We start from the raw sequence: 17,609 nt of genomic DNA, 5'->3' as shown, positions 1-17,609 counted from the left end.
ACCGGTTAATGTAGCACTGGATAGGAAAACCTAAGAATAGTTTGATTTTAACCTCTACAGTTGCTCAATTAGCCCTATAGAAAGTAAGTAAGAGCTAGTCAATGATGTCATGTTCTTTAACTGCCATGATTAAAAATTTTAATTTTACAATTGGATTTTTATCTGAATGATACAACATTTAATATTGCTTGGAAAAAGAAAAATCCAGCAAATGTCTTAACCCATTTAGGCCTAGTGTTCCACTATTGGAACGCTAAACTTGTGGGAGTTATTTATATCCTACTACTCAAGGTCCTCACCAAGGTCTGATTTTTCACAAAAAAAAATTTGTAACCTCTGACATAAATGGGTTAAAGCCTTGAGTCTGTTTCTTTAATTAAAAAACTATAATGACATAAGAAAAAATAGTTTTGAAAAGGTGTCCTTTATCACAACATAAATCACTAAACAGGGTATACATTAATGGCCAGTTTTAGAAAACAATGTTCCTATATACAGTGACTTCAGCTACTTTTCACCAAAAATACAGAATCTTCAAAGTAAAATAAACAATATGCTCTGCTTCCCAGCAACAGGTATATTTATTAGTATGAGCTTAAAAGATTATAGCTCAGTATTACAGGTCTTTTTGGTGTATGTGTGAGATAAAGTCTCATTCTGCCGCCTAGGCTGGAGTGCAATGGTGCCATCATGACTCACTGCAGCCTCAACCTCCTGGGCTGAGGCTGTCCTCCCACCTCAGCCTCCCAAGTAGCTGGAACTACAGGTGTGTGCCACCACACTGGGCTAATTCTTTGTATTTTTATAGAGACAGGTTTTTTTCATGTTGTCCAGGCTGGTATAGTTTTTTCTAATGAAATATTTCAGGTCATTTTACACCAGGAAATAGTAAGCAATATTCATACAGACACAAGAAGAAGGCCAAGCCAAAACATTAATCTTTTCACTCCTAGAAGATCACTTTCATATTTGAATCTAATAAAATCAGTAACTCTTTCTCAAAGCAAGGAAAAGTAATTCAGGCTAATATGTTCCAGTGTTAAATTTAAAGGACGGTTAGCAAGGAAGCCTTGAAATATAATGCCATACTGTATTCAACTTGGTAGATTATTATAAACTGCAAACATTAAAATATCTTCAACTGGGGCTGGGCGTGGTAGCTTACGCCTATAATCCCAACACTTTGGGTGACTGAGGCCGACAGATCACAAGATCAAGAGATCAAGACTATCCTGGCCAACAAGATGAAACCCCATCTCTACTAAAAATACAAAAATTAGCTGGGCATGTTGGTATGCACCTGTAGTCCCAGCTACTTGGGAAGCTGAAGCAGGAGAATCGCTTGAACCCAGGAGGTGGAGGTTGCAGTGAGCTGAGATCGTGCCACTGTACTCCAGTCTGGTGATAGAGCGAGACTCCGTTTCAAAATAAAAATAACAACAACAACAACAACAATAATCTTCAAATGGAGTTAAAGCCAGAGCAGGAGATCAATCATTCCAAAGCATCTGAAAATAATATTGGTAAGATATTTACTGATCAGATGTTATTTCAGCATATAGTAACTCAAAGGAAATATCTTCCTTATGTTTTCAAATCATGACATTATGAAAAGCCCTAATGGCAGTTTTAAAGAATGACCAAAGGGAATCAGTTCCCAACAGTGTTTGGTTCTATATACCCAATACTCCTCTTTAAAATAGTCTGGGAGCAGTGGCTCATGCCTGTAATCCCAGCACTTTGGGAGGCCAAGACAGGTGGATCACATGAGGCCAAGAGTTCAAGCCCAGCCTAGTCAACATGGTGAAACCCCATTTCTACTAAAAATACAAAAATTACCCGGGTGTGGGGGCGCATGCCTGTAATCCTATCTACTCGGTAGGCTGAGGCAGAAGAATCACTTGAACCTAGGAGGCAGAGGTTGCAGTGAGCCAAGGTCACACCATTGCACTCCAGCCTGGGCGACAGAAAGACTCTGTCTCAATAAACAAACAAGCCAGCCAGCTAGCCTGGGTGACAGAGAGAGACACTCTGTCTCCAGAAATAAAAATAAATAAATAAATAATAAAATAAGCTAGCTATTGAATTACTGGCAAGGACTTCATTAACAGTCATCAGATATGAACAAAGATTCAACTCAAAATGAATAAAATACTCTAAGAATAAAAATGTATTCCACAGACATGTGCCCTTCTAAGTTGGCATTATGACTAAGAAATGTATCAACCAAAGAGGCAACTTTCAACACAGAAGGTCTGAAGTCAGAGAACAGGAAATTTCCTGTCTCTGACAAGGATAGTTTAGAAACTCAATGCTCATGACAACCTGCCCATCATGAAAAGCATTTGAATGGCATCCCTTTATGTAACTACATTTATTGGGGGGAGGAGAGGGTTAAAGATTAAAAAAACTAAACATTAAGGCTAATTCAAGGGCAGAAAAACCAAACATACAAACCCAATTTGTTTAATCCTTAACTGCCATAATCACAATGAGTTTTTATTTACTACCTTAAGTCCTATAAGATACCTAATTTTTAAAAAATGTTTTAAGATGAATGGATACAAAATAAAAGGGTAGAAGTTTATGACTGATAAGCTTTTAGTTTTACATATTTGTCACATATGGGCATTCTAAGCTAAATAGGTGGCCTCCCACAACTATTAGTTGGCTACATTTAAACAATCACAATATTTTTAATTAATCAATTTTTTTATTATCAACACATGACAATTTTGTCCAAAAGTAAAGCCACTCCTTGAGCCAAAAAGAATAACTGAAGGAGAAACTATATTACATTTTCCCTAAAAATACCAATTTGCATATTTGCACACACATTTTATAGTTTTATGTTTCTCATCAAACATGGCACTGCATACACACTAAGAGAGGGAGAGACTTGTCAGCTGTGATTAGATGCTTGAACTACAAAATCACGCAGACTGGAGATGGAGGCTGCCACTTTGGCTCCTTGCTAGAGGCAGAGAGCAAGCAACGGAGTACACACAGAAGGCTGAAAAGCACCTGTCACAGAAGACATGTCCCTTGGTCCCCGCCCATCCAGATCCCTGTTCACCCTATTCTTTGCTACACTTTATTTTTTCTGTTCTTTTGTTCCAAGGCATTTTGATATGTTTGAATAACACCATCCATCATATCCTCATCCTCATGGTTTCCTTGGTCTTGATTCTCTGTGCATTTTAGCAAGGTCAGTTAGAGGGGAAGCTATTAATGACCCCAATTCCAGCCAAGAAAGCTGCGCCCTGGGGAGATTATATTACTTGATCAAGCTTTAACAAGTTCTATCCTATGGAAGTATCAGCTTATTGCCCGTCATCCATGGCATTACATGTAAAGAACACCACAGGAGAATCTCTAGACTAAAAAATCAAAAGCCTTAGTTCTAGTCCTAACTGCTCAAACATGGGTACGTCCACGACCTAACACTTCACTGGTTTCAGACTCAGCTTTGAAAACACTGGTTGAGTTTTGGTTCTGGATAAATGTAATAAATATATACCACCGTGTTTGTCCCACTGAATGTAACTAAAAATCCTGAGCAGAACACATGGAATAGCAATCCAAGAACTGAAATAAAGAATGGTGGAATCTACAATTATAGTTGGAGACTGCAACACTTGAACCTGGGAGGCAGAGACTGAGGTGAGCAGAGATCATACCATTGCGCTCCAGCCTGGGCAAAAACAGTGAAACTCCGTCGCAAAAAAATAAATAAATAAAAATTGGCACGTTTCTATAAAGGACCAAATAGCAAGTATTTTAGGCTCTGGGTCCATGCAGTCTCTTTAGAAACTACTTGGCCAGGCTTGGTGGCTCACACCTGTAATCCCAGCACTTTCAGAGGCTGGGGCAGGCAGACTGCTTAAGCCCAGGAGTTTGAGACCAGCCTTGGCCAAATGGCAAGACCCCATCTCTACAAAAACTAAAAAAATTAGTCAGGCATGCTGGTGCACAGTGTGTGGATGTGTGTCCTGTCCTCGACTCTGGAAGGAACCATCCAGTAAAGGTCTTTCAGGACCAAAAAAAAAAACCAAACTAACCCCTTTAGTCAAACTAGTCCTGAATGAATCATTACCTGGAAAGAATGAATCCACATATTAAGATGTGTGAAACACCATCAAATGTCCCTATTAATAGTGCTTTTGAAACAAACACAGTATGGTTATAAACAAAACCTAAAAATCTAAGACACACAAATCTAAGGGTCTAAGTTTATTTCTAAACTTTGTGACATTAACAACATAAAAAACATTTTCAAAAACATGGGAAAAAATATCCAAGAAAATTTATAGTGCCCATCGCCCCACCAGCTAGAGATAATTACTAATAATCTGATATATTTAGAGGCTATTACCTGTTAATCCAGAAGTATTACTTTAGATATGAAGTCTTTTCAACCCCGCTTGACAGCTGAAGAGCACAAAGTGATATAAAGGACAGTCTAACAGCAATCCTGAGGAGGCTAAACTCCTATCTGTAGCCTGACACCGGGCAGGCCTACATGCCTGCTCCATCACCCTGATTTCAAAATCCCACTCCACTACTGCTCCATCAGGCCAGCACCACTTCAACAAATAAATAAACATGTACCTTTCTGGTATTAAATAAAGGTTAAGAACTTGCCTGCTAAATACTGCAATTCACAATGCCAGGGTAGCTTATACACAGGAAGTACTTCAAACCTCTTTGAAAGCAACACAAATTTAACTGGGGTAAGATGTCTTCTTCAGAGTTAAGGTCTTTTAAACTCTTTATCTTGAACAGTAAAAAAATCACATATTAATTTCTGACAAACAGAGTTTCCAAATTAAATAAATGCTGCTCTGCAACATAGATGAACTTGGAGGGCATTATACTAAGTGAAACAAATCAGACACAGAGAGAAAAATTTTGCATGATATTTACATGTTCTCTAATACATAAAAACAAGACAGTAGAAAGGTGGGTTACCAGATGGTGAGAGAAGGGGACATTTATTGTCAAAAGGTACAAAGTTGCAGCATCAATAAATCTAGAGCTCTTGGCCAGGCATGATGGCTCACACCTGTAATCCCAACACTTTGGGAGACCAAGGTGGATGGATCACTTGAGCCCAGGAATTTGAGACCAGCCTGGCCAACAGCACGAAACCCCATCTCTACTAAAAATACAAAAACTAGCTAGGCTTGGTAATATATGCCTCTAATCCCAGCTATTATGTTTGGGAGGCTGAGGTACGAGAATCACTTGAACCAGGGAGGCAGAGGTTGCAGTGAGCTGTGATCGTACCATTGCACTCCAGCCTGGGTGACAGAGCAGGGAAAAAAAAAAAAAATCTAGAGCTCTACTCTACAGTGTGAAGCCTATAGTTAACAGTATTGTATTATATTGTATTTGGAAAACTTGCTAAGAGAGTAGATTTTAGGCCCTCTTAGCACCCACACAAGGTAACTCTAAGATAACAGGTATGTTAAATGGCTTGACTGTAGTAATCATTTAACTATGCATATCTGAATATCATGTTGTATACCTTAGACATATACAGTAAAAACAAAAAATAAAAATAAATGCTGCTGTCGGCCGGGCGCGGTGGCTCAAGCCTGTAATCCCAGCACTTTGGGAGGCCGAGGTGGGTGGATCACGAGGTCAAGAGATCGAGACCATCCTGGTCAACATGGTGAAACCCCGTCTCTACTAAAAATACAAAAAATTAGCTGGGCATGGTGGTGCGTGCCTGTAATCCCAGCTACTCAGGAGGCTGAGGCAGGAGAATTGCCTGAACCCAGGAGGCGGAGGTTGCGGTGAGCCGAGATCGCGCCATTGCACTCCAGCCTGGGTAACATGAGTGAAACTCCGTCTCAAAAAAAAAAAAAAAAAAAAAGGAAAAAATAAATAAATAAATAAAAAATAAAAAATAAAATGCTGCTGTCAAAAAAGCAAGTCCTAGACATGCTCAAATTCTGCATCCAATGCAATATCTACCTACATAAACTCTCCCTGTATATTAGGCAGCTCACAGAAAAGCTTACACTAACAATTCAATAAAATAATCTTCAAATGCCTCTACAGAACTATGGACTACTAATTTAAGTAAGCATCTCTTGTAGAAAACCCAAGAGTTCAAAGAAAGATGGAAATCATACCATAACCGTGTAACAAGATTCAGCCTCTGTACCTGCACACCACAGAGCCCATTTAAACATCTACGGCACTCAAGTACCACCAGTCTAGCATGGAAAGATACTCTAAAAAGCTCTTTTGCTCCACTCACTTCAAGCAGCTATCCCAGACCTGGATCTATTTTATTTAGGTTAGGATATTCAACTTCAGAAACTTAATATTGAAATTTAGATTCTAGTATTTATTTTAGTTCTGGGGGTATTTAATTTTAAAATAAAACTCTGCCATCATTAAGATGTTGTAAAATCATATTTGTTAACTTGGGAAGATACACAATGGTAAAAGTATGAAGAGCTCAAACTTTCAGGTCAGACAGATCGGAGTTCAAACTGCATCTGTATGTATATGTAATTTTGGAGCAACTATCAACTCAACAGGGTTATCATGGGGATAAAATGTCTCTCAGCACAATGGCTGGCATATGGTAAGCAGTATAAAAGCATGGACAATCATTACTAACAACATTTTTAAAAAGAGGAAAAAGGTAAGAAAAGAACAGATATAAGTCTACATATACACATATCCAGAATTAAGTCTGGAATGTTATGCACAAAAATGAGTGGTGTATATATTACAGACAATACATAATGAACACAGAACTTTTATAATCAGGAAAAAATTAAGCTACTCTAATTTTGAAGAGAAGAAAGAGCAGCCACAAAATAATGCAGTGACAAGCTCTTCAGAGTCCTTCAAGAGCGCTGGCTATGCTAAGGAGATTTCAGGAAGGCATCTGCAAAACTGAGAAAGGATAAGCATCTAAATTGAGTGCTTCACTTCACTACAATAACAATATATCTTTTCAAAATATCTTTGAAAATGAACATTAGCTGCATATCATTCATAAATTGCACATCAAACTATTACCCAAATCAAATTAAAATTTTATACTTGACATATTAACATAATCGCATTCCTCAAATATCTGTCCAGTCCAACCAAAATATGTCCAGTTATTGCATTCTTCTTTTGGGATCCTACAACTACTATGTCCAATGTTTTCGGGCAAGAACAGGAATAAAACCTATCCTTAAGGAACATTATCCTTACCAGGTCCTAAACTGAACCAATTTTCTTCTGCCTAAAACTACAGTTTTAAGTATTTAAAAAAATACAAGCTATAACAGAAACTATGCATGGACTACCATGCCATTCTGGACATTCAGTGAGGTTGATCCTAACCTCTTATCTACTCACCTTAGCTGACTGGTTACTTATCAGTCAGAACTGTCCAACAGAGACACAATGCAAGCCAAAAATAAACCACCCATACAATTTTTGTAACAGATACGTTATAGATACGTATATAATCAATGTAAATATGATTTTTCTAGTAGCCATAAGTAAAAAGAAATAGGTAAAAGTAAAGTTTAATAGCAGATTTTATTTGAACCAATATATCTAAAATATTATCAATGAGATAATTTACATTCTGAAATCTGGTGTATACTTACAGCAAATTTCAATTTACACCTGTCACATTTCAAGTGCTCAACAGTCATATATGGCAAGTGGTTACCATACTGAACAGCAGAGAGACAGTACTACTCAAACCCACCGCATATGTTTGTTCTTACCAATTATAAGCCCTAATGCCAGTCAGTCAAACATGACCATGATCTGCTGGCCAAGAATGTTCTGGTCAAAAACAAATGGAGTTCATTTCAAAGGCTGAGGGTCCTTTATATTTCAAATACTGTCTTAAGTATTTTCAGATTTGGAGTTTTGGGGAAAGGGTAGTCTTGTTTATTTGTTCATTGAGGAGTCAGGGTTGAAGGGGGTTATGGTAACAGAGACAAGTCTGGCTCCAATGAAGTCTACTATTAGAAAAACACATGCCTTTAAAAAGGGAGAAATGAACATATTAACAGTCAGCATATCCCTCAGAAGAATAAAGAGGTCAGCTATATAAAGCATAGGGCCCTTCAGAAGTCTTTCTCAGTAGCACAGAAATAACTTCAGAGAACATTAAATCACACAACTGGGCAACCAAATCAGCTATATATTTGAAAACCAGAAATTTTAACCCATCAACCAGACAGCAGACTGCTTTAACTCATTAACTTAATAATTTGAAACCTAGTTCTATGGATATTTCAAGTTTATATGCAGAAAATACTGAGAGTTAAAACTGTTATGTTCTGCACAGAAGAAGAAAAGAAAAAAAACCTGGAAATATATATCTGTAAATGCTAACAGTAGTGGTGGTTCTGTAATTTAATGCACATGTCTGGCTTCCAATTATGAAAAAAATAAACAAAATAGTAATAACATTTTCAAAATTACACTTCATTTTAATTTCAATCCATTCATTTTTAAACCTTTTAAGATTATGATATCCATCCAAAGCTGTTTTTCTCTCTCACAGGCAGAGCAACTTTAGGCTGACAGAGCAAAAACAAATTAAACTTAACCACAATATAACCACATTTCATTTCAAGGAAACCTGGAAGTCATCTGTGAAACTACAAGGATACACTTAGGGTCGCAAAACCTCCACTGTCATGCATCTGTGGTATTTCCCTAATGTGAAGTAAGTAGAGGTCAAATGCATTACTTTTATCAATATTTCCTTAGAGCCTGTACAGTTGAGTTAGCTGCAGAGCCAAGACTACCCTACCAACTCTTCATCAAACCACAATGCAAGCAACGACATTAATGCTGCTAGCCTCCTGACCCTTGGAAATGTTAAAAGGGACTGGCCCTCAGCAGATGAATTAAATTTAACTCTGCTCTGATTTAAGGTATCACTTTCACTTAATTGCTTATTTCAGAGTATTTGGTTTAATTTTTCAACAAATGTCATCTGTATACTGAGACATCATCTATAGGAAATAGAAATAAACCACCACAGCCTCCTCCTTCATCCCCTGTAGAATGTAAGGCCCATAAGAGTAAGGGTCTTCGGTTTTTCCCCCCACACTATTGTATCCTTAGCACCATGAAAATCCAAAATTATTCATTTTATTCATTCTACCAAACCAGCATGTGTTCATTAAGCAAGGATTTACCTCTGGCAGCATTATACTAGACAATGAATGAATATTTTTAAACAGTTGTCATGTTCCAAAGGTTTAAAACCTAGTTGCAGAATAAAATAGATAAAGGAAACACAATTAAACAATAATTCAAGGAAGTATACAATAATAAGGCACAAAATTTCAGTCACCAGAGAAGTAATGTAAGATGATGTAGTTTGAAATGGCCTTCAGCAGAGAGATGAAAACCAAATGTGGACCCTGAAGAAAGAGCAGATTAGGCTTATGAGGTAGGAAGGGAATTTCCAGACGTAATGAATGAATAGTGTCCTACTAAAGACAACAGCTCAGCCTGGCCTGGGCAGGCAGAACAAAGTGGAAAATGGAGAGAGTGAAAAGACACTGAAGATAATGGCAGTGGGGACAGAAAGGGACAAACACAATATACTACCAGAGCAGCTTTTCCACCTTAGTTGCACATTGGAATCAACTGGGAAGCCTTTTAAAATAACTGACACCTAGATCTTGACCCAGAGATTCTGAATTAATTGGTCTGGGGTACACATGAAACATTAGGATTTTTAAGTTGCGCAAGGACTGTAATGTGCATCCAAAGTTAAGAATCGCTGCCTCAGAGAAAAAGCCAGTGGAGCTTGGTAATAAGCAAAACAAAATGAAGAAGACACTTTAAGAATGTGTGGCTATAAAAGTATTAATTACAATATGAGAGAATCTAGGAAATAGAAAAAGTGAGTATTATGTGAGCTTTTCTGGACTTCACAATGTTTACAAAGTTCCATGTAGTAAACAAGTTTTCATTAATGTAGGTCATTTCAATTCTCCACATAACAATTATTTGTCTAACATTTTTCAATAGAAAAACTTAAAATGAACCATTTTTTTAAAAAAAAAAATCAAGGTAGAAGTCAACCAAAAGATTTCAAAATAAATCTTCTAGAGAACTCCTGGATTTCCCAGCTAGAAATAACCTCAACCTCCTTGCAATTTCCACAGCATTTTGTCTGTACCTATGACACTCCCATTAAACCCCCCATAGAAACTGTCTATTCCATAAGGGAGGAATAAGAGTCTCATTCCTCCTCTTAAATTGTGCCCAAAACACTGCTCTGCATGTGACACATTCTCAGAATGAATTGAGTGACGGGCAGACATTGCCGGTTATATTCTGACACTCACTAGAGGTTCTAAATGTTTTTCAATGCTTTATAAATAAGCAAAAATCTATCCCCAGTTGCTTCTGCTTCTTCCAGACCCTTTCATCATGCTAAGCTTTCTTTAAGTGTGCTCCACTGCCCTCCGTTTATCCTCAGTTCAGTGCTTTTTGACGGGACCAAGCCTGTTCACCGTTACACGAGTCCATACAAGGAAACTAAAGTTTTTCACCATACCCAGAGACCATCTCCTAAAATAATTTCTAAATCTCAAGAAGATTTCTTTCAAGACCACTACCTTAATACTCAAATTTCAGCCTCACATCACACATTGTTCCAGTTCTCATTTAAGAATGCTATTGTGGTCTCCATGTCTTCAGTATAAATGAGTGTTTCCCACTTTTCCTTACATCGATGGCATGAATAGACAGCATTGTTTGTATGGCGCTCTACGGAGAAACCTCAAAGTACTCATGACTGGGGTGAATGGCCCAAGAATGTGAAACCACAAGACTCAAGGCATATCTTATATACTGATTAGGAAGCTCTAGAATGGAGCAATCAGAACAGATTTGTCACATCCTCCTTCCCACCAAAGTCTGTTTTTTAAAGTGGTTTCCTAATCATAACTGCATTAGGCACTTTTACACCACTTCCAGCACTACGCATGATAGTAGTTGACTGATCCACTTACCTATCATGAGTTTTTGTTTCCCTGTTTAAGACTGCAACATTGTGAGCCATTCTTCAACATACCCATTAAAAAAAAATATTTTCTAAAGTTCAATCTTAGCTATGGATTTTTAAATGTGTCCCATATTTTCACTGTGACTTAAAAACGGCTTTTTCCATTTGAGTCAACAAAATCTCTAATCTCATTTTTCTGAAGTAGACTGCCTATAATCAAAATATGGCTTTTTTTTTTTTTTTTTTTTTGACACTCTTGCTCTGTTGCCCAGACTAGGGTACAGTGGCGTGACTGTGGTTCACTGCAACCACAACATCCGAGGCTTAAGCGATTCTCCGGCCTCAGCCTCCTAAGTAGCTGGGACCAGCCATGCACCACCATGGCAGGTTAACTTGTATTTTTTGTAGAGATGGGATTTCACCATGTTGCCCAAGATGGTCTCAAACTCTTGGGCTCAAGCAATCCATCCACCTCAGCCTCCCAAAGCGCTGGAACTACAGGCTTGAGTCACCATATCCAGTGGACAATGGCTTTTAAAAATTCAATATATGGGCTGGGCAGGTGGCTCACACCTGTAATCCCAACACTTTGGGAGGCTGAGGTCGGCAGATCACGAGGTCAGTGGATCGAGGCCATCCTGGCTAACACGGTGAAACCCCCTGTCTACTTAAAAAAAAAAAAAAATCAATATGCATCACTAATTTCAGTGTGGTAGAACCAAGATAAAGAGAGGAAAGCATACATTTTCACCCTGAAAATTCCATCATGATTCATCATTACCCATTAACTTATACAGGCCTGTAAGTGAACGGACAAGATGTATGGCAAATGAACAAATGAGAAAGGACCAAGGTCTTTTTTTTTTTTAATGTATTAAATAAGCAAAAAAACACTAGTGATGACAACTAATTTGTACTGTCCTTCTTTCCTTTAAACTGATTTTATGGCCGGGTGCGGTGGCTCACGCCTGTAATCCTAGCACTTTGGGAGGCCGAGGCGGATGGATCACAAGGTCAAGAGATCGAGACCATCCTGGTCAACAAGGTGAAACCCCATCTCTACTAAAAATACAAAAAATTAGCTGGGCATGGTGGCGCATGCCTGTAATCCCAGCTACTTAGGAGGCTGAGGCAGGAGAATTGCCTGAACCCAGGAGGCGGAGGTTGCGGTGAGTGCGCCATTGCACTCCAGCCTGGGTAACAAGAGCGAAACTCTGTCTCAAAAAGAAAAAAAAAAAGATTTCTTATAATTTTTTGACTTAATTTATTGCTAATTAGCGATAGTAAAATAGTGGGTCCAAGGTCTAAATGACAGGGACCCTAAGTTAGCATTAAATAACTGGAATAAAAGAAGTATAAGGTAAGGAAAAAAGAAAGACATATGGCAATAGAGAAAAATCAACAAATATAGAATCTTCTATGGCCTTTAAGGAAAAAAGTCGGGTATCAAATGTCATAGCCTTGGTTTTTATGCACAAACCTTAAAAATTCAAAAGCCCTCTATTCAGTTTGCTTCACATAACTCTACTTGGCAATTATCTACTCTTATGACATTCAACATGGTTCATGAAAAAAAATTTCATAAACTACAAATACTGAAGAGGCAGGTTTTCAACATTCCCTGTTGCCCAAAGTTAGTCAGCCACCTAGTTGGGACAATAAAATTTTAGTGATGTAGAAGGTCATTATTCTTTGGAGTGGTATTCTAAAATATTAGAGGTAAAGAATCGCAATGTCTACAACTTCTTTCCAAAGGTTTGAGGGAAAAAGCACGTTTGTATACAACCACATATATACATATATATTTATATACACACACTCCCATACATGTATTTATATGTTAATTGATGAATACAGATAAATTTCCTACGTATATATTGCATGATTTTTGTGAGTTTAAAATTTCTCAAAAAGCTGGAGAGAAGGAAGAGCCACTTAACCATTTATCCATTCCTTAAAAAATCTGGCCTACCCCAAAAAATCGCGGCGTCAAGGACATATTTGATATTAATAATGAAACATCTCAGATCCAACATGTTATAGAAAACTCCTCATAAATATCTACTTCAAAGAAAAGCTTTCAAACTCACATTGCCCATGTACTCCGAAAGCAGGTCTTGCAGAGCCTGGCGAACAGCGTTACATTCTGCCACAATTCGCTCACGACGATCATCACGAGTGCAGGATGAGTCGGCCATCAAGGCAGCCCCACTAATGATGCTTTCCAAGCGCTCCTCCAGGGAAGGCCTAAAGCGCTCCTCACTGAAGCTCAAGGGGTCCACAATGATTTGTTTCTGCAGAGAAGTATTACTGAATGTTAGTACTCATCTCTGTTCCCTCCTTTATTCAAGGTGAGGAAAGTGATGTTAGCAATATCAAGATTAAACACAAAAATTCCAACATCTGAAAGAAAGTTATACTTCTTAGCAGATAAGGGGCTGTCCCACACAAGTTGGCCTACTGTTGATCACTCCTCAAAGAAAGTACTAGAAGTAATGCTATGCAGCCAAACAGGGTGTGCAAAAGGGATGATACCACAAATACAAATATATCATGCTCACAAAACTTATTCTGAATATCTAAAGGTAAACCTGTATAATACTAGCAATTCAAATCACCAGATAAGAATTACAAAGAAAATAAAAGTTACCTCTCTCTTACGTGCAGGATATAAAACTGCCATGTGATATTCAGAACTGTTGCACCACAAAAAAATTAAAAAATAAAAACAAAACAGGCCAGGTGTGGTGGCTCATGCCTGTAAATCTCAGCACTTTGAGAGGCTGAAGGAGGAGGATTGTTTGAGGCCAGTTCAACACCAGCCTTGGCAACAAGGTGAAACCCTAGCTCTACAAAAAAAATAAATAAGCTGGGCATGGTGGCACATGCCAATAGTCCCAGCTACTCAGGAGTATCACTTGAAGCCACAGCAATGAGCTATGATTGTGCACTCCAGCATAGGCCACACAAGAACTTGTCTCTTCAAATATACACACATGTGCACACACACGATCTCTAACCTTAAAGTTTCAAAAAGAAACGCATTTATAGTGAATTTCTATTTTCCTCACCTTACACATCTCATCAAATTTTCTAAATAATTCAGTCTCAAATTTATCTTATGTCTAAATTAGAGACTTTCTTTCCTCAAAGACCTCTAGTATTCTATAAGACATGACAGCAATCCTTCCAAAAAGCTACTCTATAAGGAAGAACTGCTCCAATAAAAATAAACCCTTTTTCGGCCAGGCACCATGCCTCTTGCCTATAATCCCAACATTCTGGGAGGCCGAGGCAGGTAGATCACCTGAGGTTGGGAGTTGTAGACCAGCCTGACCAATATGGAGAAACCCCACCTCTATTAAAAGTAAAAAATTAGTCAGGTGTGGTGGTGCATGCCTGTAATCCCAGCAACTCAGGAGGCTGAGGCAGGAGAATCGCTTGAACCTGGGAGGCAAAGATTGTAGTAAGCCAAAATCGCACTCCAGCCTGGGCAACAAGAGCGAAATTCTGTCTCAAAAAAAATAAATAAATCCTTTTTCTTTCTCCCTTTCCCCTCCCGACTCCACTTACATCCAGCTTTCCCAGTGCTTAGTGAGGTCTGGTCACAAGTAAGCTATAAGTACAAGGTAAAACATCAGCATCCTCAAGACAGCAGTTATTGGTGTCCCTCCAATTTCTCCCCTTGACATAATTTATTCTCACACTGATAAATGTCTGTGCAAATATTATGGCTTTAATTTTTCTTTATAGAAACTATGTCTTTATTGATTTCAACTTAAATGCCAAATTTTTTTCTACCAAAACCTTGCCCTTTTCCAATAAGTATACATTTCTTCCTTCCCTTCCAAAGAACCCTGTTTTCAAACTGAAAATGCAATACCTTCAGTTCATTATGAACCTACATTTTAGCTGATCATTTTTCTTACCAGGTTAGGTTATTACAGGATTTCTCTTGTCAAAACGGAATACAAAATGCTTTCTGGCCAACAAAAATGAGAAATGAATGGTCACAGAATTTTAATACAGTAACAGAGCCTCAACAGGCCTGAGATCATTTAGTACAAACCCTCATTTTACAAATAAATACCTGTGGCCCTGAGAAGTTAAATGGTTTCTGGTAGATATTACTCAACTTAGGGCAAAATGTGCTACTACTCTGAAAGATACCCAATACTGCCAAATTTTGAGGGGGGAAAAAAACAACATTACTAGTAAATTTTAACATGCACCGTAAGAGTTTGTTATAAAATAGTTTAATGTTTAAAGCTCCATGGTAAAAACTGAGTTCTAATACCAAGGTCTTTAGGCTTAACATGCCTTCTTGCTTTATGAAAAGTCTTAAATCAGCCATGCATATCAACAAGGATCAGCTACCTAAGCCAAAGTAAGGTGGCGAAAGAAAGGAAAGAAAGAAAAAGTAAAGACAAAAAAACAAAAACAAAAACAAAACAAAAAAAAAACCTTAAAAACAAAATGTACTCCACTGTATTATTATTATTATTTTATAATTCACAGCATCCCTACTTTATGAAAAGATGCTGGCCACCTGGAACACAATTTCTCTTCCTTTATTTGTTTTTAATTTGCTCCAACATTACTTTTAAAGCCCTTAAAAAAAAAAGAAAAAGAAAACTTAAACTGCTGCCATCTACTGGAAGCCATGAGGCATTGTGGGTAGGAATTAAAAACACATAACCCACCAGGTAATTACCATTAGAGTTGTGTACACAGGACAGACCTAGAGCATCATTTATGAAAAGTAATTATGGCATTATGCTAAGAAAGTGTTTTAATCCCAAATTTGCTTCCACTTGATTAAATTTTTGTTCATTATTCCACTGTAGTCATTGAAAAGAAGTATACCTAGGCAGACAGGGATTAGAATGATGGTACTTTTGCTGCAGTCACTTAGGATGTTTCTCTGTCTCCCAATAGCCCATGGCCTCTTGGGGGCAGACCCTACGTGTACTTTGTTTCTGTACCTACCATAGCTTCGTATCTGCCAGAAGGTCAAAATCTTGGTTGAAATGAACCAAACTCATATCCTCAATAAAGAATGACCTCATAGGAAACACAAGCTACATAAAAGAATCCAGAAATTTAATTCAAACTAAAAATAAACGTTTTAGGCCAAGTTAAAATCAAGTAAACTGATGATTCATAATTTCTTTTGACTTAGATTACAGATCTAAGTGGAAACTGAGCTATCATTAGAGGCCTTGATCACTTTTCCCCAGAAACCTGTTATCTTTTGAGGGATGGTCAAAAGCTAGAAATTTCCACCCAAGCATAACTTACATCAAAGTTATTGAGTGCATACGCCAGTTCTCCTCCTCCGCCCTGGTGCTGAGAGGCATCGTCTGAGGCAGTGGCCTGGGCTGCATTGGAAATGCCTGTGACCGCCTGCTGCAGCTGCTTGTATATCAGGTCCCTGTTGGCCTTATAGGCTGCGACATCAGGGTGCTGTAGGCATGCCTGGGATGCGGTATAGAGGATCGGAACGTTCTTCTGCAGGATTCCTCTAGCTGCGGCCATCTGATCACGATGGCCAACATCTTTCAGTTCCTACAAGAGTAAAATAAGAAATTGGAGCACTCTTTATATGGGTTCTACTCATATAAAAATTTGTTGGTAAATGCTGAAAAGTTAGAATTTCTACTAATTAGACACATTATCTTCATTAACAATCCAGTTGAAAGTCAATCAAAGAAGGCAGTATGGCTTAGCAGGTAAGATTCTGAGCTTTGTAATCACACAGACCTAGATTTCTCCTGGATATCTGGTGACCTTATTTTAAACCCTCAGGGCTAAGGTTCCCCTTCTGTCAAAGAAAAGCAGTAATAGGCATCTTACTGTTTTGAGGATTAAATGAGATAATGTATGTGAAGTACTTAGTACAGCACTCAATAAGGCATTAAATAAAAGACAAAACTCCCTAGCATCTTGATTACAACTCTATATAGATATATGTAGTATTCCAATCAAAAATAGAAAGATCATGAAGAGATACATTCAAACAGAGTTAAGACCTATTATGAGGATTATTTTTTATTAAGTTGTACAATTTCATTTTAAGAGTTTTGTGAAATTTGGTCCAGGATACCAGAGGTATGCATGAACTAGGTAAACTAGGTGAAGATATGGCAAGGCTATTCTCACAAGCATGTAACTCCTCCCCTCGCCTTCCCCACCCCAAAGACCACTTTAGGACACAGAACCATACTTTTCATACACAGTACATTAACAGTTCACAGGACACTAAGCCATAAAGTTGAGACATATGTGCTTCATAACCCCAATCTATGATTACAATATTCTGCATAGATGTGGCCTTAAACTGTTTTGTTTTTTTTTTTTTAATTTCTTCTACCCCATAATTTCAATTCACAGTATGAAGGATCTGAGGTCCTTGGCATCATTTCCACTAATGATGGCATCTACTTGATAGGCTGAGTAGATACGCTGACAAATAAGTGATGCCAAAAATAAACAAGATGGGAATGGGAAGCGGGTATTTCTGGTATCCCCCTTATACTCGCATTACTCAGAAGGGAAAAAAAAAGGCTTTCGTAAAAGTGGATCACCACCA

General features: G+C 38.0%; 1 protein-coding gene across 1 annotated transcript in view; it reads right to left on the bottom strand.

The window, feature by feature from the left end:
- The window catches only part of CTNNA1 (catenin alpha 1), a 174,056-nt gene that overhangs the window by 90,959 nt on the left and 65,488 nt on the right, over positions 1-17,609 (bottom strand). The window contains exons 6-7 of the mRNA XM_032250515.1: positions 16,319-16,585; positions 13,108-13,311 (exon numbers count right to left, since the gene is read on the bottom strand). Coding sequence (XP_032106406.1) covers positions 13,108-13,311; positions 16,319-16,585 — 471 coding nt within the window. The remainder of the gene's footprint in view (positions 1-13,107; positions 13,312-16,318; positions 16,586-17,609) is intronic.

This window comes from Sapajus apella, unplaced genomic scaffold (genome assembly GCF_009761245.1).
Source record: "Sapajus apella isolate SASKATOON/1434 unplaced genomic scaffold, GSC_monkey_1.0 scaffold71, whole genome shotgun sequence".
In the NCBI taxonomy this organism is placed as follows: Eukaryota; Metazoa; Chordata; class Mammalia; order Primates; family Cebidae; genus Sapajus; species Sapajus apella.
Note: the sequence above shows the minus strand (reverse complement) of the source record. Positions and strands in the feature narration are given on the sequence as shown.